Source organism: Amblyomma maculatum, chromosome 1 (genome assembly GCF_055883805.1).
Source record: "Amblyomma maculatum isolate TAMU_Amacu chromosome 1, ASM5588380v1, whole genome shotgun sequence".
NCBI classification, from domain to species: Eukaryota; Metazoa; Arthropoda; class Arachnida; order Ixodida; family Ixodidae; genus Amblyomma; species Amblyomma maculatum.
The window spans coordinates 119,278,880-119,297,811 of record NC_139344.1 but is presented as its reverse complement, the minus strand read 5'-3'; the positions used below and the strand labels follow the sequence as shown (position 1 = coordinate 119,297,811).

Here is an 18,932-nt window from a genome sequence, read left to right as displayed (position 1 = left end):
AGCCTCAATCCTTGCAGGTACAGCATGAACAACAAAGGTGACAGGGGACATGCTTGTCTAAGCCCCCACTTTACCTCTACAAGCTTCGACACCTTTTTTCCCATTTTATTAGCACCTGGTTATCCTTATAAATATCTTTTAAAAAGATTGGTTACTCCACTTTCCACACCTAATACATCCAGAATACTCCATAAGTCTTCTTGAAGTACACTGTCATAGCCTCCTTTGATATCCAGAAAAGCTAGTCATAGGGGTCTGTGTTCCTTTTCTGCTGCCTCAATATACTGTGTCAATGAGAAGAGATTGCCCTCTAACCTCCTTTGTTTCCGGAAACCATTCTGCAGCTCTCCTAGCACCCCCTTGCTTTCTACCCATACCTGCAGTCTGTCCTTTATAATCTGCATCACCACCCTGTAGACTACTGATGTTACTGTTATGGGACGGTAGTTGCTTATGTCAGCTTTGTCCCCCTTTCCCTTATATATCATGCTCATCCTACTTAGTCTTTATTCGTCGGGAACTTTGCCATCCATAACATTTTGCTCACCACCTCTCTTAACGTTTCCTTAGACTTGAGCCCAATGTCTTTAATAACATAATAGGAATACCACTGGGCCTGCTGATGTGCTACTTGGTACTCTCTTCTCGGCCCTTTCCCACTCTCTTTGTCCAATTGAAACAACTGCACTAACCGGTCTATCCTCCTCTATTAAGGCACCTACGACATTTCTTTGTTCTTTAAACTTTTCTGACATCATTAGTTGTATATGTTCTATTGCCTTTTCTCCTTCTAGCCGGATACCTTGATCTGTAACAATAGGCCTCTGCTCTAGGCTAGTCTTATTACTAAGGGAATTCAGATGTTGCCAGAACTTCTTAGCTGCATTTTTACCCTTTTTGTTTACTTCTGACAGCCACTGGGACCCCTGTCTTCTAATTTTCTCATTGATTAAGTAGGATGCCTCCCTTCTACATTTCATGTATTTATCCCATTTTCTCTCAACGTCTGCTTCTAGTTCTCTCCTACGCTTAGAATATCTGTGTTCCCTGGAGGCTTCCTGACGTTTCTCTATGGCCTTCTTAACCTCCCCATCCCACTAGCTCTTTGGTTTTCGTCTTGTCCTTTTTTTCCAGACTCGCACCTTAGCCAGCTCCAGACCAAACAGTCCCATTAACTTTGTGTATGTCCACTCTGCTTTATTATCCTCAGAGATTACTGCTTCAATTTGGTTGCTTGCTGTTTCCGTTTGCTGCTCCGAGTAAAATATCCCATCTGGCTGGTTATCATGCTTCATTCCTGCTTTAGTTTTTATTCCAAAACTCAGCTTGATACGTTTGTGAGCACTGCCTAGACTCCTGGCGCCATGTTCATCTATGTTCATGACCCCTAGCCTATCGTACATCTTGTGTGACATTATCGCATAATCTATTGTCGAATGCAGACTCCCCACCTCCCACGTTATGACCCCGTCCCACTTCTCAGTACTGTTACAGACCACTAAGTCGTGTCTTTCACACATATCCAGCAGCATGGTACCTGTCGAGTCTGTGTATCCATCCATATCTTCTATATGAGCATTATATCCCCTATTATAATTATCTCGCATCCTTTTCCTAGCTCATCAATGTCACCTGCTATACATTCTGCCATTTTTTTGTTTTTCTCTTTGGCGGTTGCTCCTGTCCACTTTTCCTTTTAGCTATAAATGTTCCTTGCATTCCCGTTTGATTCTTTGCCAATTTGTACTTTTATAGATGAATGCCCCAACTCCCCCTCCCTTTCTGCTGCCCTCTGTTCTGTTGCAGTATTCCCATCCATAATCAGGGTTACAGGGTGGTTGCTCCATGTCCCGAAGGTTTCCTGCTTCGATTTCCTGCTTTCAGCCGGCTCGGCTAGGCGGCGCTGACCCTCAGTTTTTTCTTCGGCTGGGCGCTCCGTTTACTTCTGTCCGTACCTGTACAGTTCACAGTACGCCTAGAGCGCTGGAACGATGTGCAGCGGAGAGGGCAAATAATATTACCTACGCACCTTAGGTCTAGCATTGTCATTGTCTCTACAATCGGATACCTGCTCAAAAATTTCATTTCCTTCGCGCGACGGGGCGGTGTTCGATCGCTCTAGAGACGTGCTGACGACTGTACGTGTGCCTGCTCGGACATGAATTGCAAATTGAAATGCGTAACCGCATTTGCAAAAATGCTGGTAAAACGGCTAAAAATGTGCAAATACATCAGTGGCATAGAAAAATGTCCCGTAAAGAACTTAAAAATAAGTGCCTGGACAAAACGAATACTTCCAAAAGACTTCACATTGAAGAAGCAGGTCTAGCTGCAGTACCAAAGCGAACACGGTAAGATAAACGGTTGTTAATTTGCTGGCAAATGAACTGCAAATTCAAATGCGCAAATCCATAAAAAAATCTGGTAGAAAGGTGAAAAATATGCAGATACCTTCACCGATCTTCTCCATTTTCACGTAATTTTCCATTCCCTCGCGTGCACTCGCTGCGGAAAAAAAAAAAAAAAAAAAAAGAACAGACAAGCTGAAATCAAAGCAATCAAATTACCAGGCCCATCTACTTAGATTAACGTACTAAAAACCGCAGGATCTTATATCAGCCCTATCCAATGCGGCGAACGCTTTTTGCGAGTCTGCTGTTAATACGCGCCGATTCGAATCGGGCATTTAACGCCAAGACGGCAGGCTGCAGTAATGCAGCATGTGCTTGAAATGCGCAAAGAGGCAATCAAAACTTATCACCTCAGAAAATGTCGACGCAAAAATGGGTCGAACCATAGAGCTGACAAACTGCAATCGTCGGTTTTTAAAGAACGCGGAGCACGCGCTTTGATTCCACGCGTCAACCAATCACGTGCGCGCGATGACCGAAACGCGCGTAGACCGATTCAAATGCTGTCATGATGCTGTCACTAGCTGGAAGCATGTCGGAAACCCTTTTACATGGTGGTCAAATTACATTGAAAACAGTGCATGAAGGAAAAATATTATCCTGTTTTATGCCTTAGGGTCATACAAACCGTAATAAATATTATTGTTCCAATACTGAGCACCTATGACTGCTATGACCAACGTTGAGAAAGGGATTCGGCGCGAGCGGCTGACGATTTCGAAGAAATGGTTTTCAAAATATAAATGTCAAACATGATGTATTGTCTTTATTTTATTGTACGATATCTCTTAATGTATATGTAATCTACATTTAGGCAAAAAAAAAAAAAAAACCTCTGTTTCTGTGACCATGGAGGAAGAAAAAAGGAAGAAAAAGTTTTTTTTCTTCCTCCATGTCTGTGACTATAGTGAACTAGAATAGCTGTGACGTATGCCTCGAAATCCTATTGGCTGACGGCTGGCCCCGTCGCATCGGCCGTGCGACAATGCCAATGCGACCAACTCGTTGGAAGCCCGTTGCAGTGGCTCTGCCAGCTCTGCGACGAGAACAAGCATTTCTGTCGCATCGCGCGCGACGGGCCGAGGGCCGCCAAAGCATTTCCGCTCGTCGCTGTTTCTGGGTTTTTATAAAACTTCGCGTGTCGCCCGGAAGTGACTCACGAGGCAGCCAATCACAAAAGGCTGTGGGGTGCTCAACTTCCGCCCTGGCTTTTTTTTTGCTTTTGCGTGTGGTTTTTCTAGTCCATTTTTGGGCGAAGAACCTGCACGCGCTCACTTCGTTTGATCCGTGTATATATTAATGCACCGATACAATTCAGTAAAAGCTTGGAAAGGTAGTAAACAAAAAAAAGTCGCTGCTTGCAATGCAAGTCGGCATTGCAGTGTAGTTGCGCACCGCTTCGCTGTGACACGCGATGCGTTACAGGAAATTTCCTCAATGTTTTATCGTACTTCACGCTGTTTAGTGTTAGAAATGGGATATAGCGTGATTGCACTGCCCTTGACCGAATGACGAAGCGGCGGTAACAGAGCAACGCTGAAAACGCGGCTCTGTCACTGAGCCCCGTCGCTTCGTGCGGCATATGCACCAGCGACGACAGGCGTTGGCGGCAGCGTCGCGCGACGGATCGCTAGGGCCTGTCTCGCTCAAGGGAGACATTCACAAGGTGCGCATGACACCATAACATTGACAAGCGATAGTGCGCCGACAGGAGTACAAGGCTCCGGTTTAATTTCGACCACTTCGAGACTACATTCACAGCACAAGGACGTCTTTAGCGTTTCACCTTGAACCGAGGTTGCACGGCCTGCGAAGCTTACTTAGCTTCACGCTCACTTAGATTCAAAATGAGTTCCTTCAGAGTCTTCCTGTTATGTCGCATCCAGCTCGTAAGCAAAGTTCTGTGACTGTCTCCATCCCCTGCACGGGCAATATGTTCGGCACACACTTGCTGCAGATTGTACATAACATAAAGTCCGCAATCGAAAGAATTGTGCTGCTGTAAGCAGTCTGCCTCGGTGACTCTAACTTCACGCAGTGATAAAAGTGGCGCTAAAGCCCGTGCAATGGCCTTAGCATGCGGGTGGTTATGTCCTTTCGAAGAGTCGTAATGTTCGAATATCTTTCTGGCCTGATTATAAACGAGAAGGCTCCAGTGGCAACCACCAGGCACGTCGAAATCTTGGCAGTCGTTGACAGGCGACAAGATCAAGGCTTTTTGATTCAAGTCAAGCGATTTAAGCACCTGATCAACATTGAGTGCTGCGCCTAGCTTGGCAAGTTGTGCGACGTCAGGTCCCACGAATGCGAAGGCACCACAGCGCGAAGCAAATAGTTCATTTTCAATGTACTGCATCCAAAACCAGATGATGTTGTCATTGACCCAGTGCGGTTCTTCCAAGAGCTCCACATCCGACTCCCGCAAAAGTGTGTCATGGTAGCTCAACAGTATTCGACCATGGGAAGCCATCAGGTTCTGTTGCTGTACCCTTGCAAAATGACACAGGTAGTGTTCTTATCTAAAAGAAGAAGAAGAAAAAAAAAAAAAAGACCCTGCTTAGCACACACTAGAAGACTTGGTTCAATACTTCAGCAGCAGGCAACTTCTTGCACTCGGAGCTTTACTGGAGGCGAGAAAAGTGCTATTCGGCTTCGTTCAGTAGATCAGTTGTACAAGCAAACTTCACGATTTTTATACGCTGAGAACAAACCGGTGCACGAAAGCAAAGAAAATTCTACGACGGCAACGTTGGGCACGGGAACTAATAAAAGCGCCTACTAAGCAAAGCAAATCAGCACAGTTTCAGCAATTAGTATTTCGTATTACCTGTAATTAGATGAATGAATTGGTCACCCTGATATGCATTTCAGTGCGCTTCAAGTGATGCTGCTACAGCCTGCGAGTAATAAGCTAAAGGGCCAGCGCGACCCTTGCCTCACGAGCCTTGAGCCTTGTTACCAGCGCCTGTCTGAGCATACTCTGAGCCCGGCCGCCCGCTTTGCGGTATGTTGTGTTTACTCTCAGCTCTCAGCACCGACCGTCGCGACGAAAACGGCGAAGGCAGAAAGCCGCTGGTTTGTTGTCCAGGCGTCGCCGCGATCGCTATTCTGTGTCGAACCACCTGTCCATCCGTGGTCGAACCCTTTGCAGCGGCTGTGGCGGCTGTGCAAACCGGCGCTTATGAGGGGTGATCGCTGACGTTTTTCATGTCGAGGCAGTGACCAAAATCGGACTATGCAGGGTGACAAGTCGTCCTGCATGCACACTGACCGCCGTGACAGGTAACGGACGCAAAGGACACGGCCTAGGCCCGCATCTTCTGAACGCCGGTTGCATGTAGACTTGCAGTGCTTGTGCGTATTTTTCTCCACGGCCCGGCATTCGGGTACTCAGTCAAGCTGGATCCTCTACAAGAAGCAGAAATGGAGCCACAGCCGGGGGTGCTGGACATCCTGGCTCAGTTCTGCCAGCGCCTGGTGCACTGGGGTCCAGTGACCGCGCTTTTGATCATAAAATTCATTTTTTTGACCAGCCTGTACGTGACATCGATGTGGCTCTCGCCGTATGGCTCTACGTTAGGCAGCGTCAACCATGCGGTTTTCATCGGTTGGGTGGGAGTTCTACTGTACAATTTCTTCATGGCCGTAGCAATGGGACCGGGCTTCGTGCCTCTGAAGTGGAGGCCGGTGAGTAGCGAATGTGACATAAGCATGCCTTGCCTTCGTTTAGTTTCACATTCGTATCCGGCTATTTTCATGATAGGCATTGGACTCTTAACGCGGGGACTCTTGCATGTCAGCGCTTATGGTCTCTTGGTTGCAACAACTCCAGCTCATCATTAGTTTTTACCTTAGTTCTTTGGATCGCTCATATGCGCCGACATAGCGCTTCATTAGTGCGGTTTCTAAGGGCGGGACTTAATATCACTAGCGTGTTTTGAGCTGCTGTGGCTGCTGGGTAATTAACATTAAGAATGAGCAACAGAGGCCGCTCAGTAGAATCGCATGAGGATAGTGTGTGTCGAATCTTGGACCAGGCATCGGGTTGCTTGGCATGTTGGAATGCTCGATGCTGGCTGGCCTATGGTCCGCGCGTCTGTTGTGTCACATTAAGGGGATAACTACTGGTATGTTTATATGACTTTCCATCAATGAAGACGCATGCCATATCATCACTCATTAACAAAAAAAAAAATATGAAGCTCTTGCACTTACTTGCAGGAGCATCCAGATGATGAGCAGTTCCTGCAGTATTGTGCCAACTGTGATGGATTCAAGACACCACGGTCACATCACTGCCGTAAATGTGAAAGGTTGGCATTTTTGGTGCGCTTTTGGTTGCATCACTTGAAACTGTGTTGCATAATTTGTGGCCCCACTTATAATTTGCCATAGGGGTTAGGCACACAGATAAAACTTAACCATTGTATTCTAGTTTGTTTCAGGTTCTTTTAGAAAAGAGCTTATGTGAACGATCCACTGGAACAAAGTCTTATGTGTTATGGAGAGAATAATAATAATAATAATAATGGTTCACAGGAAGGGAAAGGCGCAGTATCTGTCACACTTGCTCTGTGGACACCTGAACCGTGCTAGAAGGGAAGGGAGGAAGGTGGGAGTGAAAGTGAAAAGAGAGAAAGGGCAGCCGTAGTGGAGGGCTACGAAGTAATATCGACCACCTGGGGATCTTTAACGTGCGCCGACATCGCACAGCACACGAACGCCACTTCAGTTCGCCTCCATCGAAACGCAGCCGCCGTGGTCGGGTTCGAACCCAGGAACTCCGGCACAGTAGTCTGGCGTCTTACCACTGCACCACCCCGGAGGGGAATGGAGAGAAATGCAAATGTGTATTTGTGTATTTTGGAAGGTGGGGAGTCGACTGTCTTCTATCGTTGAAGTGCAGCATCATAGACCTTTCCATTATAAGATTGAAAAGTACCCTTGTGCAATTGGCAGAGCCTTACGTTTTAGTACAAAATCCTATCTTACAGTTGCTGTGATAGTTTTGGAAGAGTTCTTTAAATCACCAGTTTGACAGGTGAGCACTTCATCTGTTAGTGTTGGTTGAAAACAATTCTTCCAAAACCATTTTAGTAATTGCTCACTAGTCTTTTCCATTTGAATAATCTTCATGTATACAGAAGAGACATTTGTATTGTACATGAGATTCACAGGTCCTCATTGTGATATCCATTCTTGTGGTTGCAATGTCAGTGCATGTTAGAGACTTCCAGGAGGTCAAAAATTATGCAAAATCCTTCACTGCGGCATCCTTCAATCTATAGTCATGTTGGCATTTCAAAGCCTGGAAACCAAACCAAACCAGTTATTTTTGTTATGTGAGAAAGTGACGAGAGATTGTGTGTTAGTCCTGGAATGGAACCTTGAGGTACACCAGAAATTGGCAGGAGACAGAAGAGAGGAGTGGGTATTTGTGAAAATGAACTGATCATGGCCTGCCAAAAAACTATGTAGCCAATTAAAAACTAGGGAGTTGAGTTTAGGCAAGAAAGTTTTGAGAAAAGTTGATTATCGGGAACCTTATCAAAAGCTTTTTCAAGTCTGAAGAGCTGAGGACATGCAAATTGTCCGTTGAAGCAAGTCAAATTTTCTTGTAGATAGGTAAGAGCATGTTTTTTGCTTATGTCAGTTGAAAGCAGTGAATCTACAGATATGTTAAGGACTAATTGGGAGCTGATGGTGGTTTGTGAAAAGTGCAAGTTGTATATCACAAGTCACTTGAGAAATAGAGATGAAAAGCAATGCAGCCATGTACTGTGAGATGTCTGTGTATGGTAAACAACCTCAGGTGGCCAAAGTTTCCGGCGTCCCCATAGCCTGAGGCGCTTTGGGACATTAAACCTCGTAAACCAAACCAGTATATTTCAATTGGAGAGGAGATATCAGTTTCGAAGCTATAGAGATTATTTGCTAATAACACCATTCCACCAAACTTCTCATCTCGATCACTGCAGAAAATATTAATGTTGATTAAGGCAATCAGAAATTTGTTCTTTCAATAGATGATTTTATCCCTGCTTCAGTTTTTATTTATTTATTTTATTCAAGTTAACCCCTAAAGGTTAAGTTAACCCCAAGTTAAACCCCAAAGGAGGATATTACATGGGGGGGTGGGGTGATACAATCGTACAATCATAATAATTGTGCTACAATTAGCAAGAACAAGTGCAACAAGAAACATTAATTAAAATTGGGCATAATGTCAAAGAGAGGAAAAAAAACAACAGCGAAGCAGCAGCTCTTAGAATTTTTTCATGTCAGTTTCTGTAGTGATGTCCGAAGGCAAGTTATTCTATTCAATGATAGTGCAAGGAACGAATGAATTGGCATAAGACGATGAAGGACACTTTGCGTATTTACCTTTGAAAGCATGATCAAGGCGTGGAAGTATGACATGAGGTGACTGAAACAAATCACTAATAATGAAAACTTTGGCATCTTTGGTAGAAGCAAGGTAGCTGAGGCAAGCTTGGATAAAATACTTGTGATGTTAGTATATAAAATAGAAAAAGGACATTTTCATAATTACTTTTCAGGCTTAGCATTTACCTATCAAAGATATTGGATTGCTTTCTCTGAAAAGCGATCATAAACATAGGTTGTGTCATCGATTAATAATCTGTTGTGTCGAAGTTTATATTGTTTGCCTCCTGTTTTGACTAGTTTAACAAGCTTTTTGAGGGCAAGTGGAGTGTTTGATGAATTGCCTGATCATGGTGCTGACTCTAGTATGTTTCAGTTCTCTTTAATTTGCCAGAACACACTTAAAATAACAAATGTACAAAGTGATTATTGGTATCGAATGAGGCAGTCCTGTGTTCGTGTTCATTGTCGACTGGCTGTAATTCGGTGCCAAGCCTCGTTTTGCAGAGTTCAGTTACCGAACCCTCTTTCCAAGTTTCTTCATAGTTATCAGTTATGCCAAAAAAAAGGAAGGTTCGAGCAGCAAATGCTATCTACATGTGCATTCATCTTTGATAGTTTTTTTGAGCCAGTTCAGAATTTTCTGCAGAAAATGACTCAGCACACGTGCAAAGTCACTGCATTTACTTCTTTAATGAACTTTCATGTTTGTATGATGAATCCTCCCCTCACACACACAAATTTTACTGTCAGTCTGTTTGTTTTTTTTTGTAGCACAATGAATGCACCCCGTTATTTGGCGGTGGTGGTGGTAGTAGTGGTTTATTTTTTTTTAAATAATCAAAAAGAAGGAAAAGAGTATTGCCGGCCGCGGCAACTGCTATCTAAAAAACTGAAGCACTTGAGCGGCGGCCAGCGGGAAAGAAAAGGGGATAGGGAGAGGATAGCGAGGGAAAGTATAGAGGGGAGCTTTGTACATCATTTACAAAGTACAAACGGTCAACGAGTTCGCGTCGTTCGCGCGCAAGTGTCCGAGCACTGTCCACAAATGCCCGCGTGCAAGCGGCCACTGCAATTGTTTACAATATATATATATATATATATATAGTACCATTGATGTATATACATAGTCGCGCACACGTAGCGTCCTGTCGCAGACAGATCGCGCGCACGACATAATGCACCAGCTGCCAGGGTGGGGCGCCCGGCAGCGTACGTCCAAGGTAGCACACACGGAGCGTTCAGGTTCAGGTCACGCACGCACTACCTGGCAAAGAGCAAGCGAGGCTTCAAGCCCGCCTGCTCGATGAACGCACAGAGGCTCACCATTGTCCTGTCACGGGTGCGCGCACTACCTCGTGGCTATAGGAGCGTCTCGATGCTGTCCGGGATGATTCCGAGCGCCCTATAAGCCGCGAGCATCTCGCGACGTGGCTCTGTGGATACGGTACAGCGAAGCAGCATGTGCTCCAATGTCTCCACTGCACCGCAATCACCACACACGTCGGTCAACGAAAGTCCGTGGCGCACCCGTCTTACCCCGGGCCACATGCAGCCGACGCGCACTCGGATGAGTATTGCACTCTGTAGGCGTGACAGTGAGCGGGCGCCGACAACAGGGATGCGCTCTCCTCGCGCGATGCGTGGATCCGGTTGTTGCTGACGGAGGTGGTCATAGACCACCGCACGCATGTCCTCCAAAGCGAGAAGTTCGTCGCTGGGAGGGAGCTGATGTGCGGCGGTGGCAAGTTCATCGGCTTGCTCATTGCCGTGTATGCTGCGGTGGCCGGGCACCCACTGCGCGCGAATGCTGCACCTTTGCTCTGCGAGGTGCTTGAGGCGCTCGCGTATCGCGCACAGCAGCAGTGTGCCACGGCCGGGAGTCTGCAGGCGGCTGAGGGCGGCGCGGGAGTCACATGTTATTTTCATGCCAAGTCTGCTTTCTGCTTGTGGTAGAAAATGCTAGAGGTGCCTTCATAGAATGCCAAAACAACTACATAATACTATAAAGGGCCACCTGTCTAATGTCAATTTGAGAGGAGGCACGACAAAACAAGAACAAGGGAGCACACAGGATGAATGCTTAGTGCTTGTCCTACTTACTTTTCTCTGGTCCTTGTTTCATTGTGCTAAGCCTCCCCTTTAATTGTGCTTTACACACAACCCTAATGTCCTCTGGCCTAAGGGATGAACAGCCAGGGAATTACGAAAGATCTGATACCCAATATAAACTGTGCCCAACCACGTTGGATTTCTTTTGTTTTGTGTGCCATATTGTGGCAGCTTGTTGCAGTTGGGCTTTTTGCTTAGTGCTGTGAGTTTTTCTATAGTGAACTTTAATTGTCTTCTCTTTAAACAACGTTATAGGTCATGGAGTGAGGTATACGTGCAGGTTTGAGATAAAAGTTGCCTATACTGTGGAGTTCAGAAATCGTGTAGAAGAACATGTTTTCTTTTATTTTGAGGTTCTATTGTGCTGGATGAAGTGTTATTCCACCAGCCAATTTTGAGTATCTTTTTTGCTTCTTCAAATTTTTCTGAATAGTTCACCCTGCATAGTTACGCGATCACCTCAGTCTTCATAGGCATTTTAGGAAAAAAGTACACTCATTATGCAAGTAAATATTGTATTACTGCCTTTTTTGTCTTTAGAAAACATTGTTGGAAACATTCTCTTCATGAATTTCCTCTCATTCTTTTGCAGTTATGTCCTGACATTGAACAAAAGTGCTTGCATTTCTCTTTTCTTCTGTTATGCAATTTCATGCAGACCTTTTTTTAGAAAAAGTACCAGTGTGTTGTCATTGCATGACAACATTATTTTGGCAAATTACAACAAAGTTTTGTTTTTCATGACAGCCAATCATGTGAAGCAAGGCTTTCATGTCACCTCTCAACTTCTGGCATATGTCTAGATTTGAAATAGCTTTAAAACTAGTAACAGGCTACAGGTTGAAAATTGTGGTCATTACGTAAGGAACATGCAATAGAGGACAAAGAAAATAAATTTTTTTCTGTGCCTTTGGTGTTTCTGTAGGAGCTGGTGGTTTTCTTTTTCTGTTGGAAATTAAGAAAAAAGGACATGCTTAGCTCCAGAAACTGCCTCATTCAAGTTGGGAACCTGGAAAGCAATCGATAGGGCAAGAAAACGGGATGTGAGAAAAGATATACTGGAGAAGTAAAAGTAAGCAGCTACATTTAAGTGTCTAGTCACTTGAAGTAGTTCACTGCGCGTGCAATATCCTGGTCAGAGTCCACATGAGTTATAATGCCCATTTTTATTTTCAAAATTTTGAACATGCATCCTTTCTGCAGCCTAAATGCCACTGGAAATCTGAGAGTATGCACAGGGCTCCAGCACAGTGGGTTTTTTCTTGAATTCTGATAGAAAGGCTGCTCAACTGGCTGGTTGCTCTGTCCAAGTCAGATTTTTGCTTCTAGTGGTTCAGTAGCACACAACTTTCTTGGTCTGTACAGTGAAATTATTTGCAAATAAGAGTGTTCTGTCGTGCGAGTATTTAACTAAAGAAGCATCAGAAAACATTCTGCATGTGCCTGAAAGCACAGAGGCCTATAGCAAGGATCCTGGAAAAAACTCATGTGATAAGGACTGCCTACAGCTGCAAAAAGATTTTGTTTGCATTTGTGGGATCGCCAAGACTGGAGATATTTGTTTGAATTAACTCCAACTATCCGAACTTTTGCTCCGGGCTGACGAGGATACACATAGTACATTAGCAGAAGCCACGTGTGTGGTGACCTCTCATCGATCAGATATTGAGGCTCAGTTGTGATTTTTTGTTTAGGTTAAAAAAAAAAAATGGGGGTACTAATTTTGTTATCTCATTGAGTCATCCCATCTCCCACTACAAAACAGATCTGGTTATTTCACCAGCGGGCTACTAATATATTAGTGCATGCTTCGCGAAACAGTGTTCATGCTGCACATGCTTACAGTAACTTTGTGACCGCTGACAAGGCTGTCTTCATTAGCATGTAGTACTGAAGTGAACCAAGCTTGCTAGTGGCAGTAATAGATACCTTTTGTCCATATTTGTGATTTTGATTAATGCGGGAAGTTGCCGGTCATTTTAGTAAATAAAACTACAATTTTTTTTTATCAGTTATGTTTTCATTTATCCCTTATTTTAAGATGGTGCTGGTGTTGAAAAAACAACCATGACCTTCACATTGTTTTTGACATGCAAGATACTCATTGTAAGTGTATTAGGCAGGACTGGCGCTGTCAACTGTGCATTCTAGGGAGTTTCTGTTTGGATGTTAGATATAGACAGTAACATGTACCAGCTAACCTAAGCATGTATATTGTTTGGATACAGCTTGCCCATGGAGGTTAACTTTCCACTTTCATTTTGTCACCCATTGCATTGAGGTTTGTATGGCTCTACGACTCTATGTGGTTTTCAGGTGTGTACTCAAGATGGACCATCACTGTCCCTGGATCAACACCTGCTGTGGGCACCGGAACCATGCCAACTTCACACTTTTCTTGTTCTTTGCTGTCTGCGGCAGCATGCATGCCACAGTGCTGTTGGTTATGGGCCTGGCCAAAGCCTACCACAGGGTGAGGAACTGGGTGTTCATCCCAGAATTCCTACTTTGTTTCTATGCTGTGAGGTTAATTGGCTGAGTTAAGGATTTAGCAGAGACTCGGGCTCACTAAAGTCTGCATTGATTTGAAGTGCTCCATATGTTGAGCTCATGCTTATCCATTGAATAAAAAAAGTAAGTATAACAGCAGTTTTCCTAGTTTATTGCCGAAAACTCTACCTAAGTACTTAGCCAGTTCATTGTAAATAACACAGTTGGATACCGATGTAATTTCAGGTGCTATATTTGAAGCTATTCTGTGCACTGAAGAAAAATTCAGTCTGTGGCTGATATATTTCAGAGAAAAGTGGTGAAACTGTGGCTGCCAGATTGCTTTGTGGCATCACCAGTGTGTTTTCAGTTTTAAAAATGCCTGTCATGAGTTTTTCTCAAAATCTTTGTGCTTAAATGATTGTGAAATATGAAAGAGCCTTCTTTAGGGCTTCTTTAATTTTGTGTGCTGTGTGCCTTTGCTTTTATTGGCTCCGACTATGTGGTATGAATTTAATTGATGAGACGCGGTGTAGTTTCTGAAGTTACTGAGAGCTTAATCGTGCAGTGGAACCAGCAGTGGCCTTCCAAAGACTGTTGTTGCTAGAAGCCTGAGAGCATATCTTGTGAGCTTGTATGACTTAATTTCAAAACTGCTTTAGCATGATAGGGTTAAGACCCCATTTTTCAGAAAATTGCCGTTGGTATTCTTGACGTTGTGATAACGGGCATGGCTGTGGCAGGTGGCTGGGCACTTCACTGGTCGTAGGGATGTGCGACGACATTCGACCAAGTGACATGGTTAGGTGCTGCCAACTCAGGCTTCCTTATTCAAATGTGAGGGCAATCGAAAAGACCCTTGCACTTCAAGACAGTCCCTAGGCCATGCAGGCACATTAGTACTGCTTGGCTTTATATCTATGTTGGGCGGTCTTTCACATAACATGGTAGCTTACAGCTCTATGCTAAACAGTATGAGCAAGATAATTGAGGCACAAATTAAGGGACTTGTAAGGGACAAAAGGTTAGCCGATCAAATTAAGTCGAGGAGGCAGTGGTGTTCTGGCCCGTGGGTTCAGGCAATATATGAGGATGGGTCTTTCAGTAGGAGACCCGCTGCTGCCAGGTGCCGAATTCTGGTTGGCTTCCCCCTATACAAACATCCCTGAGATGTGTCCAGTGCTATGTTATTTTTGTGATATGTACCCCCTCTGAGCTTTTTAGTGAATCACAGAAACGGAATGAAAATGCAACTACTTTGCGCACCAATTAGATCTCCTCTTGTTGCATTATTTGTCTACAGAAATTGCCACTATACTATTTCCTGTGATGCTCAGTTTACTGCCTTTCATGCTGTGAAGCTATTTTCTGAAGTTCCACTTGGGTGGCATTTTTAAGGTTGCTGCATACAATTTATATTGGTGTGTAGCGTCAACTGGATGACATGAGAAGTAGCATAAGTTTGCACTCTCATATTCCAGCTGCAGTTGCTGTGCTGCTTATTTCAATGCTGCTTCCATTTGAATATGTGTTGCACATGAAAGCAGTGTGCCAACCATCGCCGCAAAGAATTCACCTGACCAAGCACAGCTCCCAGAATTCTTTGGGAGCATCGCTACAGTCTCTTGCTTTAATGTAGTTTTCTGGATTATTGACGCTCTGTTGAAATCTTGTGGCACTAATGATTATGTTGATTCAGCTGGATTTAGTATTTTTCTTTAGCAACTTTTCTGTGGATATGTCATGTACATTCTTTGACAAAAGTTTGTGAGATGCCAATTCATGGAAAACAAATTATTTCTGCATTATCTTGGTAGCCAGTGAGCTGGTATTTGATCATGTGGATGGACCATGCATCTCTCCTCATGTTTCCATATTTTTACATTGGCATGGAGCAGTATGCTCCGTGAAGACAGCAGGATAATTTGTCTCAGGCAGTGTCTTCAGTGCTGAGTTAATTTAAAATGACTGAGTGCATTGTTAAATGAGAGATAGAACATTACATGTTGCGATATGCTGTGCTATGCGTCAGCAAAGCTATTCTGTGTGGGGAAGCCAAATATGTGTGCCCGAACCAAGAGTGCCAATGACGGTAGTCAGTGCGCAAGAATTCGCTGCGTGGGAAGCACTTCTTCACAATTACTGTAAAAATTAAACCACGTCTTCCCCGCACTATAATTTGTCTGTTCTACTATGTTCAAGGGAACAGGTGAAATGCTTCCATTGGTGCTATTCGAAGTCGCTCAGCATTTGTCAGGCGCCTGGCAGCTCTGCTTCCTCTAGCAAAGAATTCTTATAATTGAGATTCAGTGGCAGCTTACTGCTGACTGGTTGCGGGGAAGTTTCAGTTCCTTTCATAAATCCGTGGCATCGTCAAAAAAAAAAAGAAAACACTAATCGGTCGGGCTCACGCTTTGGCAGCTAGCTGATTCGATGAAGTGCTGTCTTGCTGAATCAGTAGGCCTAATACCTCAAATTTAGCTTAAGCAGGCCCAAGCCGAAGTGTGAATAAATATGTCAATGCAGCATTAGCGTGCAACTTAACTGAATAGGAAAGGATCGCTCGGCAGCAGTTCAACGCGCGCAATTCCACTTAGTGCGTCACACAGGGCTCCCAAGAGGTGGCACCATGGTATGTCCTTGCGTGAGCACTACTCTCACCGATGACAGAATAGCCCTGCCGCGGTGGTACAGTGGTTAGGGTGCTCGACTACTGTGCTCAAGGATGCGGGATCGAATCCCGGCTGCGGTGCTGCTTTTTGATGGAGGCGAAAAGCAAGGCGTCGTCGTGCTGTGTGAGTTCAGTGCACGTTAAAGAACCCCAGGTGGTTGAACTCTCTGGACTCCTCTACTACGGGGCTTCTCATAGCCTAAGTAGCTTTGGGACAATAAACTCCACAAACCAACTAAACAACTGGTGACAGAATAGGCAGGTACAGACTGCCGTTGAGACGAGCTCAATTTAGACAATTTCTTTGGATAAGATGAACATGATACGATTTGGTTGGTTTTCTATAGGATCCAGTATAAAAATATCTATGTAGGATTGTTTTGGATATGCTTTGGTCAAGATTAAATTTTGCAGTCACTGCGAACCATGGTGACCTCGTGCTCCGAAAATGTTGGGCATCTGTGCAGCTCATTAGAGAAAAGAAAACATTTAAAATACTTCTACACATGAAAGCGCAGCCCTTCTCGTAAAATAGCTTCTATACACCTTTGTGCAAAAGTGCTGGTAAGCTGCCCTGCTGAAGTTTGCTTCCTTGGGTGAAGCTTTCTTGCTGGTGGGGAAAAGGCAAGGTGCCTTTGTGTCTGTCTGCCAGCGCTCTTCGCGGAGATTTGACACGGTCAAATCTCAGTATTGAATATGCATCGTGCTTCACTTCCAGCAGCCTGAAAGGCAGTTTGGGACACTTCTCTTAATTAAAATGAACTTTTGATAAGACACGTTTGTATGGTCTCTTCATGTTCATCTGAAAGGAAGCCTACTACTGTTATACGGTGATACCATTTCTGTAACTTTAAAGCATTTTATGTTTTAATTCTTCCCAAGCAAACTGAGAAAGGGCTGCATCTTTCGGTTTATTCTTCATGTATTTATACTGTTGAACCTCAGAATAAGTTGTATTGCCTGTCATTCGGAAATTTCATTAACTCACGAACAGCGGTTGACTGAGGCTTCTATTCTTTAGCATTTCAAATGGCCTGACTGGTGATTGATTGATTGAATGTCCTTTATTGAATGGGAAGGCTCATGGCCATGGATGGGCATATTGCACTGATGATATGATTGTTGACTGGTAGTGTTGTCAAAATTTAATTATGAACGATATCTCCCAAGAAACCCTAGCAGTAAATTGCGCTTGAAGCTGTATTGCTTCTGTGGCTATCATGATTGTACGTAGGCATAGCAATAGTTGAGGCTGTGCTAAATTGTTATCACGAAAGTGCGAAGCCATGTTGACCGCACTTTCTGCCCTTATCATTCATGTAGCAAGCTTCACTTACTGTTTATAAATGTGAAAGGAGTGCGAAGAGCCACTCTGGACGCGCCATGGTGACTCGGTGGTTAAGGCACTTGACTGGTGAACTCAAGGACGCGAGTTCAGTCCTGGCCATGGGGGCCTCTTTCTGATGAGGGTTTTTGAAAAGCAAGGTGTCCATGTACTATGCAAAATCTGGTGATAGAAATTTGCAGAGCCCTCCACTACGTCGTCCCTCATAGCCTGAGTCGCTGTGGGACGTTAAACACTCTAAACCACTTTGGTTGCACTGATTTCTTTTTTTATTATTATTATTTATTGCTTGTCACAACGGCTCATATTATGTGCATGCGATCTGTGAGTGCTTCACTGAATCAAAAGTGAATAGAAGGTAACTTTGCTATGTTGCTTACGTAGAACTAAGATAAAGAAATTAAAAAAATTGGATAAATTGCAAGCATTTTAATATTGTGGTTATTTATTCTGGGGCCTGCTTTTATGTATGAAAGTGAGGAAAAAAATTCCTGTTGATCTAAGCGGTCATATCAGAAACAGTTTTGATCATGAACTGTAAACTATTACAGATTCCATTTGTCTTTGTTCAGGCTAAATAGATTGTGCACAGAAATACTGTGTTAAATGCCCCATTCTCCATTAAATCCAACGTCATTATTGCCAGTGTTGGTGTTGTGAGTAAAAGTCCGTAACATATGGTAGCTGGCAACTGACATCACTGAGCACTGATTGGGGATAGGGTTGCATGACCATGTGGCATGGTCTGTCAGGTTGCCAACTCTGGCTTCTCAGTTCAGATGGAAGGTGAGGGTAATCTAACTTTCCAGGAGCCCTGAATTCTGAGTTAGACATGCTAGCTGTAAGTCACGCTGGCTCGTTCGTACAGCTTGGTCAAGCAGAGCTTTATATTTATGTCGGGCGGTCTTTCATGTACCCTAGGTCTGTGCGCTAACAGTATGTGTGAGATAGTACAGACACAAATAAAGGTTTGGTCATTAAGCGAGTGATAAAATGCATGTACGCAAACAAAGATTCACAAAGAGAGCCACGGGAAGAAACAGTTAAACTCACTTGCATCATACCTTAAAGACTGAGCTCAATTGACCAGCTCCAATTTTTCTTATTACATCTCTGTGCAGCTGAGATGCAGCTGACGTAGGCTGTAGCAGTGGCAACTGTTGAGGGACTTCAGAATGTGCTTTGATTATTCTACCATATTTTTTGGTGGATAAGACACACCATTGCATAAAACGCACCCCTCATATTTAGAGGCTTTCAACGAAACATTTGGTATATATAACGCAAGTTTGTATAAGACTCATCTTATTTTTCTAGTCAGAGCAATGATACTTGACTGAACATGCTTTGCACAACCATTGCACACATAATACACTCCATTGTATAGGAAGCAAAAGCAAAAGTTTTGGGAAAATCTCATCTTATATACCAGAAAATATGGTATAATCCTGTTTTCTTTTATGGGTGTTACAAATTAAAGAATATCTGCTCTCTTAATGTGGGAAACTGGCATAGG

At 43.9% G+C, this 18,932-nt stretch overlaps 2 protein-coding genes and 1 pseudogene across 3 annotated transcripts in view; 1 reads left to right on the top strand and 2 right to left on the bottom strand.

The window, feature by feature from the left end:
- The window catches only part of LOC146203710 (cyclin-dependent kinase 1-like), a 37,075-nt pseudogene extending 34,206 nt beyond the window's left edge, over positions 1–2,869 (bottom strand). Inside the window, exons 1-2 of the transcript XR_014703910.1 lie at positions 2,762–2,869; positions 2,452–2,505 (exon numbers count right to left, since the gene is read on the bottom strand). The product of XR_014703910.1 is annotated as a cyclin-dependent kinase 1-like (transcript). The remainder of the gene's footprint in view (positions 1–2,451; positions 2,506–2,761) is intronic.
- A 1,242-nt stretch (positions 2,870–4,111) lies between these two features.
- LOC146203709 (sentrin-specific protease 8-like) lies at positions 4,112–5,398 on the bottom strand. Its single transcript, XM_084588868.1, has 2 exons — positions 5,239–5,398; positions 4,112–4,930 (listed from the first exon to the last, which is right to left on the bottom strand). Exon 2 carries the CDS (start codon positions 4,879–4,881, stop codon positions 4,228–4,230), a length of 654 nt encoding a protein of 217 aa, XP_084444994.1. The 5' UTR covers positions 4,882–4,930; positions 5,239–5,398; the 3' UTR covers positions 4,112–4,227.
- A 105-nt stretch (positions 5,399–5,503) lies between these two features.
- Positions 5,504–18,932, top strand: part of LOC146203707 (palmitoyltransferase ZDHHC6-like) — a 78,740-nt gene continuing 65,311 nt past the window's right edge. Inside the window, exons 1-3 of the mRNA XM_084588866.1 lie at positions 5,504–6,098; positions 6,633–6,724; positions 13,227–13,383. Of these exons, the coding sequence (XP_084444992.1) occupies positions 5,835–6,098; positions 6,633–6,724; positions 13,227–13,383 (513 nt within the window). The 5' untranslated portion in view covers positions 5,504–5,834. The remainder of the gene's footprint in view (positions 6,099–6,632; positions 6,725–13,226; positions 13,384–18,932) is intronic.